Here is an 11,316-nt window from a genome sequence, read left to right on the forward strand (position 1 = left end):
ACATAATGGGTTTGCGACCAGCATGGGTCCAGACCAGCCTGCGCATCCGCGCAGTATGATCAGGATCCATGCTGTTCGTTATCAGTTTCTCTACTTGTAATAAAGTTTGTAAGCGAACAGCATGGATCCTGATCAGACTGCGCGGATGTGCAGGCTGGTCTGGATCCATGCTGGTCGCAAACGCACTATGTTGGTTTTGTCGTGACGCGGCTCATTTGTACAATCGGCAACATGTCTGATAATCAAAACAATGATTAAAGTTTCATAAATATTAACAAAAAATGGAGGCGTGCTGTTTTAAAAGCGATGTTGAAACACTATCAATGTTCAGTAGAGACTCCATTCATCTTTAATTAAAACAAAACAAACACAATGGATATCCGCGCAGAACAAACTTGATTAAAATAAAAGCGTTTGTTTTCCCGCGCTGTCAATACTGATTATATCTCTATTGGGAGAGCGTAGCATATATTTATTATGCATTATTCAAAAACAGAAAGTATCAAAACAACCCCACCGCATCACCCCCCCCCCCCCCAAAAAAAGAAAAGTACCACAGAAATCTCAAATCATTCCATGATAATATTTATTACTATTTGCTTTATTGAACAAATACATTGATCACTGCCATGTTTGTTGTATTTTTCTAGTGGGAGACTTCTTTACTGAAATAAATAAAGTCTTGAATCTTGATTGATACTTTTTTTTTTAAATATTTCAATATGAAAGGTCACAAAAATAGGAAAAAGAATAATAATAAAATAGTCAAACAGACATAAACTAAAACTGTTCTTGTTCAACCGAAACTGGTAGAAAAATAAATATAGTTAAAACATGATCCGGTGTTGACGTAAGTTCCTCTTTATTCGTTTTGTATTTGTCTTTAAAACTATCAATGTGTATTATTTAAAGGTGCTTTTCCAAACAATATGTATTATAAAAATGTGTTTGATCATGTAATAAGACAAAAATTCTGTAAACATCTGGGCCTTAGCCAAAATAAAGCAAACAAGTATTCCACGAACATCTCATAACTTATCAGAACTGTTCGCGGATTAAACATTTAGACTGGTAAACTTTTCCCCCTATTGTTGTCGGAGCAAGACTAATTCGACAAAACTGCGTGGAAACATCGCAATAAAATTGCAATCTTCCATACCACAATGGAGAAATATTTTCGATAATCACATTTTTGTTCCATTTACATGTCTCAAATGAAGGAAATTTTTATGTTCAGCCCGTCATTACTAGAGAAAATCTGTTTAAGAATGTATTACTATTCTATAGGGATGTTGTTTAACATTCACTAGAGGATAACAATCTTTTTATCCGCCCTTTCCTTCAAAGAGGTAATTCTGTAATATATATTTTCCTCCTTTTGTATAAACGGTGCTGCCCGGTCACTCCTGTAAATAAAAGTTAGTTTTAACAAAGCGCATTTCTTCCTTGAGGCTCAAGTGTGTTCATTGAAGTTTAAGTGGTAATCAAAGAGTTCTTTGTTCAATTAAACAAAGATGGCACATTTCTTTTTATCAAATAAACTATTTTGATGATCGTCATTTCATCAACTAATATTTTTTATGCGCACTCGACATTAAAACAATCTTATTAATAATCATATTTCAATGTCTTTATTTTTTTATCACAAGTGTCAAACTATTTAAGATATTGCGTCAGATAGAACTTTTAAGTGTTAAGAAATGTTGGTTAAGATCCTGTTTAATAGAACGTTTTACCTGATGAAAAAGTCAGGCCAATTCCTATGAAGAACGATGCTGCATCATACACGGCATAATTTGCGCTTAAAGACCCATCATGTCCGGAACTGTATTAATCTTTCTTTTTCTATTTTTTTATGCCCCGCTTTAGTTTCTAAAATATTACTGATTGGCCAATTACCTGAACCATCTTTCGCCTTTGTTGCCTTTTGGCAGATAGTACAGTTACAGTGATTAAGTAGTTTGATTAGATTTTGTTGCTTTCATGACATAACTTTACATTTAGCTCTATTTCTGATTACAATCTATTAACATGCTCTTAAACCATTATTTAAACACTATTAAACTTATGTTTGTCATTTCTAAATATGGAAAAATATTATTCATTTCCGAGGCATATAGGCATATTGCTCCTTTAACGATTCCAAATTTGAGACTTGCATACATATTATTCAAACTGGATCAATTGAACAAGATCAGGAAGCACTAAAGGAAACAAACCTCTTGCTCATTATATTAGCCGTAAGACGGTGGTTCATGAATTCTTGCTTTCCTTGCCAACAAGAAGTTCGTCAAAGCTATATTACTCATATTGTATGTGTTACAAGGATAACACCCAGTGTTTCACTGGTAAGCATAAAATAAAATATCTTGAATGGTGCTTTTATCATGGGACTTCAATCAGTAATTAAAAATATGATATGAACTTGAAAACAAGACGTTTTATATTCATTTTCATATAATATTATTAATTTTGATCATCTTAATTTTTAATGAATATAATGTAAGAACACGTGCCTTGTGGCAAAATATCTGTTGTCGCCGAGGTGACAGATCGATTTCCCGTTGTTTAATGTTATTTCCTATGAGAATTCCTGACACATACTTTACTTTCAATTACTGTCATAAATAGATCAAGTAGAAATATGAGTATTCTCAGTAAATGAGATAAAAAAAAGAGGTGTATTATTATAAATCTGTTGAAAATAATTATCAAAGTTGCTTTGAAAGAATATATGTTATGCATGCTTACACTATATTATTAACGTGCTATTTGGTATTTTGTTGGTGGAAACAGGTTTCTCGTGTTAAGTAATTACAACTATAGCTTATATAGTATTATACAATATAAATAGTTAGTATACTAAGTATAAAAAAAAAAAAAAAAAAAAAAAAAAAAACATACACACGTGAAACAGTTTTCTCCTTACGAAAATGTGTCATATATTTGAGTAAATTTGATGGCTTTGTCGTAATCTTATCCCAAAATAAGCTTCGTGTTTTTATTATTTTATTTAATGTATTTTTTTTAATTTTAATTTGTATTCCATTTTTTTAAAAACATTTTATATACATTTGCATGATTCTACCATTTTAATTCAGCCGAATAGGATGAAGGTCATTCTCATACATGTTCAACAATGAAAAGAACCTATGACTGATTGATTGTTTAATTATCCTCAAATTATATGTGTTAACAACGGGCCAGTAGACCTAATTTCCACTATCCTTGGTTTAATAAAACACTTACATTAGCCTTTTATTTTCTTTCTCTTTAAACTCTAAAGGTTATTATTAAGTTATTAAACGCATGGATATTATTGAATTTATGGATTTATATACAAAAAAACCTCTTGGGAGGGATCTGGAAAATGCTATTTGCTATTATATTATTCGGTTTCCATGGCTACTTCTTATTTTCTTTTAAGTTGGGTCCCAAGATGAAAAGAAAATTCCGTTAGATAATGGTAGTAAATGAGCAACAGTTTAAAGTCACTCTTGGGACAATTTTGGATCATTAATACGATATCTGAAATAATGCAGTCTCGTTGGAAAGAATATACAATTACCAACAATAATACTTTATTGATTACTTACATATTTAGTCACCAGTTACAGGTCAAGAATATTCTAAAATATGAATATTATATTTAGAAAGGAAGAACGAAAGGTTTTTTTATTTGGACAAATATTGGAATTCTTACTGTAAAGTTATGTTAAGTTTTTTTTTCCTCTCGACTGCTTTAATGTCTTTTGGACAAAGTCTGGTTTTCAAGTTATTACGAGACAAAGCAATCCGATTAAACAAACTGTTTTGTACAAGGCGATTTTACGGAAATTGTTATACTTGTAGATTGCCCAGTAAATTAAAAATCAATCTGGGTTGTCGTAATCCTTTTTAGCAACGGCGCTGTAATCAGATTTGGCATTATTTTATGGGAGAGTTAAGGCAATTTGTTGCTAATGACTTTAGACGGGGTATTATCGGCAAAGCGTTCATTCTAATATAGACAATGGCCCGTAAATTCCACTTGGGAAACATTTTCTACAAATGATGACGCCGTGTGGGGTGAGTAAATGCAAACGATGAACATTTTTCTATAATCTATAGTTAATGGAAAACGTGTTTTTGTTCTTTGGAAAATGCAAAGTAGACAAATATAATATCTTTTTAGCCACACTTTCTTCAGAATCTATGAAAAACAAAATGTAACGTAAATAAAACAGAAATATATTTAAAATCAAAATTATTATAAAGATTTCTTCATGAAGCATATTCCATTCAAATGTAATGAATATACTTCTGTGTATAATTTTCTCGTGAAATTTGTATAAAAAAAAACTCTTCTTTCGAAAACACGCAGTGCCTAAATCGAAGCCTTGTCATTTATAAAATGCGCTATATTTCTAAAAATATATTTTTAAAATAGTTGGTGTATCCAGTAAATTACAAAATAAGCATGATATTGGATTAGAACATTATGTGTAATATCCTAAATATAATGTCAAAATTTAGCAAATATCAGTACAACTGGTAGTTTTAAACATATTATAATGATACTTTTCGAAAGCTCAATTTATTTTGAAAGTTAATTATCACGATAATTTAAAGTATCTTTGAATATGACGTAATTAAAAAAAAAAACGGTAACTTAGGGAAATTTATTTACTATGTATTGTCTAAATACGTGCAGAAATGGGAACGGGTGGATACGCGTAGTGCCATGTGAGATACAGCATTGTCCAAACCAATCGGTACGGCCAAGTAAAAAAGAAATAAATACTAGTTTTAGTAAAATCAAAATATATAATGCCTAGACACTATGTACTGCCACATGCCGAATTCTATAGCGCCACCAGTTGATTTTCTGTATCGACGGATTATTGGTTATTTGAATTGTTTCCATTATTACACTATTATTGGATTATTCAAAAAATCTCTGTGACATCGTAACTGACTGGAACAGTTCCGGCAGAGTGTTTGCTTAGCGTCTCCAATGTACACACCATCTTGAAGTACAAAGTATTGTAGTATTGGTAAAATCAGTTTTTAGTATCAGGTCTGTAAACAAATGTCGTGATTTACGTGAAAAACGTATTAACGAATTAAAGTACAGACGCGATTAGATTTAAGTGCTACAGATAAAAGATCTATTAACACCAAGTATTGTGATTTCGCCTTTTTCTCTTGATTAAACAAGGGTGTTAAAACATGAATCATCCTGCAATAAAATTACAGTTAAGTATCGCTACTGTGACGTTCAAATATGACATTAACTTTTACGCATACCAAATAATTAATCCCATGTTTAAATATCGACACATTCATTTAAAGGAAGGGTATGCTGATTAGTTTGCTTTGTTGGTTGGTTGGTGGGTGTGTTGGTTTGTTGATTGGTTGGGTTAACCGGTGACACTGACACATTACTGGTCATACCGCGCCGCACACTATAATAAGTAGACCTTTAAATGAGTACAAATTAGATATTTAAATCTAAGAATACGTGTTCACTTCCTTTAAAGCAATTTATCAGGGTTTGGATGAAGAGGAAAAATATTCTATAAGTAAATTGCCTTGATAAACTCTGTCACGAACATACACAGCGAAAGTCATATAAGATATATACACGTATAATTACGAAAGGAAGTGTATATATTTCTACAATGATCGTCTTAAATGTTTCATCTACATGTGCGTAATTATCCTACCACGATCTTTTTCAGGGTAAAAACACTGTCAGGGGTAAGCCGTTGATTTCTTAAGCAAGACACTTTACATTCATTGCTTAGTACCGGTTGGTTTTAGGAACGGTTTCGAGAGTGTTTCAATAAGCTTCTAGCTTCCAACACAAAGAACTAAAATAAATTTGTATAAACTAAACTAAATCACAAATATAAATGTTTTGATTTTCACAAATACAATAATAATTATAAAACACAGAAATATGGGAAATCATGCTTATATCGTTTACAATTTAGCTTGGTGACAGGACAAGGTTAATTGTCATGTCACTGTGACACCGGTGTATTATTTGAGTACCATAAATTATAGGCGTTTGGCTCGCGGCTAGAATATACAGGCCCACCTATATCACCAAAATAGTTTGGGTTGCGGCATTTAATACACACCTAGTCTAGAATAATTACGACCTGGTATTCAAAATGTGCTAAACAAAGTGAACTACAAGTGCACTGTTGCACGCATTATTCCGTTGGACAAAACCTTGCTGCAATGGCCACCAATACAATCAATTAAAATCATGAGCATATGTGTGTGCACATGAAACATATTCATTTCAGTTTCTAAATTAAAATAAAGCCAAAGAGTATTTATGTTCTAAAAGCTAAGGTCTACTATGAGATAAATACAATTTATAACAGCGGTTTTAATTAAAGATTTGATAGTAATTAATCTGGTGTTAAATCTCATAAACTATGGTTGAGGAAATAAATAGTGCGATTATTCATTGAAAAGATATTGCTGTGTTAAATCAGATTGATACTACGCTAGTGGAACAAGTTCTAATGCTTGACTTTGTAAGAGATCTATGAAGCTTGTAATAGATGTGATGCGGTTATTTTAATCTTTTATGTGTAAAATAACATAATGCTATAAAAGGGACATAATTCTTGAAAAAATATATGCAAATTTTATGAAACTAAATATGACGAGATAATGCTAATGCATTAAATCGCACTGGGGGAAAAGAGAGAAAAAGTGAATTATTTAAAAAAGAATACTTTTCCTAGACACCATTGTGAAAATAACCTTAAGGTACACTAATACTTAACCATACCGACAGAACTGTCTGACCCTGCCCGCCGATTCAGCTAATACAGAATGCTTGAATGGCAATTTAATGGGGGTTTCTGGGTACAGCTATCAATTATTAAAAGGAACATAGTTCAAAACCATTCAAAGGTACAAGGTTAATAGAGTCATATTATTACGATAACACAAGGTAATACTGCAGACTTATAAACCGTCTACAATACAACATAAAATATGCAAATACAATTCATATAGACATGATTTATGCATACGGTTACCCGAACACCAGATGAATACATTACAAATGAGGAGAAACCCATTTATATATCTATATACAATGTATATCAATGCCACGTTTTTGTCAAAGTTAAATGGCCAAGTGAAAGGATGTAATTTCTAATAAAAATGGACTGGGGCCTTAGCAAGACACAAAATATGTTTGTGGGTAAGTAAATTAAGCAATCACAGTTCTTAGACCACAAACTATATTTGTAGGAAAATAAATTATGCCATTCCAGTTCTTCCCCATTCTTAATTTACAACAGCATGTAAGGGAATTTGTAAATCTGAAATTTGACTTGCCGTAAAATCGGATTTGAAAAAAAATCACATATGTACGTGTTGTTACAAGCAGCGAAGTAAAATAATCGTTATAAAATGTTTTACTTTGACAAATACGTGCAGGCACATACTCGCCGAATATACTTCACAGACCATTTGCAATATAAACATTAACAGAGTGCTTTGCTTATAAGTGTAGGTCAATACTCGCCGACCATAAATAACATATGCTATGTATACACATAACAAATATCAACGAAATTGTAAGCTTATATACGTAGACAATTATAAGAGTTCATTCAATCCACAAAACAATATTGTTTGCAGAAATTATTCGATTAGACTGAGATATATACCCACACATATGAAGACATAATCAAAATTAACACAAAAGCCGGTCTGTTGGACTAAGAAATAGTCATTTAGTGTCAAATGATATATTTGAAATAAAGAACTCTTACATTTAAGAGATCAAAATCATTTCTTTAACACGTTAGATTGTTAATATATTAAACATTTGTTTCTATCATTTTGAAATGTTTCTTATTATTTTATTCTTCAATTTCTATTTTCAGGATTTCTAACACTATAGAAGAACAAACAACGAGGTGAAACAATGACGAATTCAAAAGTGACACAATTCAAACCGACACCTTTCATGAATAATTGCTCAAGAATTTTCATTAATTATGTCATTTATATTTTTCTCATTTACGTCATATCTGGTGTGGGTAAAGCCTGCAAATTTCCCAGCTATTTGAATACTGAATCCATTTGGACAGCGACACACACTGACAAAAGAACTTTTCAAGGTTACTTCAAAGGAAATGTGATGGTGTTCACGCGCTGTGATAGGGAAAGTGTATGTTTTCAATACACGAGAAAATGTCTTTCCAGGCAAAACAACAATAAGTTTGAGGTGCAACATAGTTCAACTGTAGGTAGTACGCCTCCTATATTTTTATGTATACAAATTCTTCGTAGAGGAACCAGTATCATTCAAATTAAAGAGTCACAAGAACTTTACTTCCGTAGTGCAAATTCCTGTGACGACAACCATTTAATATTAGACAATTGGCCTATGGTAACAAACGAAAACTTTATAGAGCAAAAGATCCCATGTCCATTTTCTGGTGGATATAATATAAGGCTACACACGTCTGACAAACAGCCTAAGTGTGGTCATGAAATTATTCCGGCTAGATTGGAAAGTGAATGTGAACAAGGAGATGGAATGACAATTAACTTCCATAATCGAGAGTGTCTTGAAAAAGATCTAGGCATGAACGTAGAGCAGTCATTTTACTGCGCAGCCACTTGGGCTCATGGAAATTACACTTTCGTTATATTGAGACCCCAGAATGACGATTTCAAGGCATGGTGCATGCGAATCACTGGCACTGACTTCACCAAACCTATCGAGCATGGACATTTATTTGTTGACCTTATATGTGACCCCGGTGATGGAAATGGCAACATAAGGGAAACATCCAGGTATCTGTATCTAGAATTCACACAGCGCATTATAAGCTCAACTTGCGCTGACTCCTATGCGAGGATATGCGACGATAGCCGACTTTGCCAGTATAACGACAAAACATATTCCATAAATTGCAGACGGTTTTGTAACTATTGTTCGGCTGAAGAGAGTCAATGCACTTTTCCTGGAAATTTCCAAGGTGGTTGGGTTGGAAATAATAACGGAGAACAGGTGAGAGAAGCATTATCTATCTAAATATAAACGTCATGTTTTGTAATAATGATATAATGTAAAGGTGACAACATATGACGCATTCAGTGACAATAATTAATGATTGAATTTAGTTGCGTCGTGATTACATATCAGGTTGCATGTAATAAAAATACTTCAGTCAAATATACCATAGCTAAATCAAATGAAGTAAATATAGATAACGATTAAGATATAGTATTTAAGACTGCATTATATCTATAACAAATATGTAAGGCTTTTCTTCCATAGTTTGATTTAGCATGTAGTTATGTTAATTTATTCAGAATAAAACGATATATGACCCTTCTGTGGTACTATTTCCCGCGTTAAATTGAGCAATCGTGACGTTTATATTAATCATAATAATGGGCACGGGCAATTTTATGAATATGAACTATATAATTTAATTGACAATAGTGTAGTATTATCAATTCGCGGACTCCGGCTTTGGCTTGCCCGACTATAGCCTTCACGTGTTAAAGGACTATAATTCAAATAATAAAATAATGAATAAATATGAATAAAATGTATAGACCTATCAATGGAATTGTCAGTGTAATTTGTCGTTTATGTAATTGTGATTTTTCCAAGGAATAATCATCAAGGTGTACCATTTGTAAACGGTGCACAGAAGTAGTAAATTACACATATAAGACAAAAAATTGACGGAATAACGCTGTATATTCAGCCCTTGATTTAACTTAATTTTTATCTGACGTCAACGACCATAGGCTTTCCCTACTTTACTCTAAGTGATAAAAAAGTTACGCTAAATTATATTGTCTATTTAAAAAGAAAACATGTCTTTAATAGCTGTGCGGCATATAATGATATACCTGTCAACCAGACAGAAAAAATGCTACGTTTAAAAGATATCATTTGTAAATCACATTTACAGATAGCGTTTTTCCAAGGGCAATATAAAAAGGTGTGTTGCTGCTTACATGCTTTAGAAAGAGATAGAATGCAGAAAACAGGAAATTACTTGTGTTTCCGTCCCATTTTATGGCCTTTTCGCGCGAAAAAATAAAATTGGTCAATTTTGAAAATTTACAAGATTATGAATTTTATCTTGGTCAAATAATAAAACAGTTGTTGTATGAAGGGTCCGGTGAATATCCAAGTCTATTGACCTGGCTTATGTGATATTCACCAGGTCCGTAGACTTGTTTATTTATCTCATCATTATACAAATAATTGTTTATTAGTATTATTGGGTGTTTGCTTCTTATATAACCTAGCGTTTTGACATTCGGGTTATATCAACGTTTCGAGCGTGAATACTGTGTCATACAAGTATAAACTAAACAGCTTTTATTACATGCTTTTCGGTGGTTTATAGAAATATATCCGTGAAATAAAAACTGATAATTTCACTGTATTAAACAGTGAAATTATCGATTACATAATTTCACTGTTTTGAATATTTGAGCCCGGTACGTTGTTTCAGTGAAATACAAGCGTTCACAGTCCTGGAAACCAACATAATGACGTGACGTCGTAAATGACGTCACGTTGTATTATTATTTGGCGCATATAATTAAAAGAAAATGTGTTTAGTTTAATGTAAGATCAAAATATATTTCACCTCGTGAACACCAAAAGTTCATATTTCACTCGTGGCTGCGCCACTCGTGAAATATACCTTTTGGTGCTCACTCGGTGAAATATATTCCGATCTTACACTGCACTAAACAAATATCCTCTATATATATGACCTTTCCAAACAGATATTTGCATCTTGATATTTAATATTTGATATAATATTTAATACTCATAACTGTATGTTTAATTTCGTTGTATGACTACATTTTCATACAGTATTGTGTTTCCGATATTTTTGAGAAAAAATAGAGGATATTTGTTTGTTTTGCATGTAAGATTGAAATATAATTTCACTGAGTGAACACCAGATGCAATATTTTCACGAGTGGCGTAGCCACGAGTGAAAATATAATAGCTGGTGTTCACGAATGAAATATATTTCAATCTTATATATAAAACAAATAAATTTTCTTTTTATTTCATGCGTTTTAAGTGATTTTAAGTAATTTTAAGTGATTTTGCCGCGTAACGTTGCGCATTCTCCTTTGTGACGTCATCACATCATGACGTCACATCAACAATTTTGAAATATAGTTCTGTTAAATTTCTCTAATTTTGTTACATTTTAAATATGATGTATAGTGACATCGACTTTCTTTTTATAAAAGAGCCAAATTTACACATGATGGCATTTATTTCCGCCTGTC

At 32.1% G+C, this 11,316-nt stretch overlaps 1 protein-coding gene across 3 annotated transcripts in view; it reads left to right on the top strand.

Annotated features, from left to right (window-relative positions):
* Positions 1–11,316, top strand: part of LOC132737283 (uncharacterized) — a 35,436-nt gene that overhangs the window by 20,078 nt on the left and 4,042 nt on the right. For all 3 annotated transcript variants that reach the window (XM_060724543.1, XM_060724544.1, XM_060724545.1), the window contains exon 2: positions 7,908–9,043. In XM_060724543.1, the coding sequence (XP_060580526.1) occupies positions 7,949–9,043 (1,095 nt within the window). In that variant the 5' untranslated portion in view covers positions 7,908–7,948. The remainder of the gene's footprint in view (positions 1–7,907; positions 9,044–11,316) is intronic.

Source organism: Ruditapes philippinarum, unplaced genomic scaffold, assembly GCF_026571515.1.
Source record: "Ruditapes philippinarum isolate M1 unplaced genomic scaffold, ASM2657151v2 ctg3595_1_1_1_1, whole genome shotgun sequence".
In the NCBI taxonomy this organism is placed as follows: Eukaryota; Metazoa; Mollusca; class Bivalvia; order Venerida; family Veneridae; genus Ruditapes; species Ruditapes philippinarum.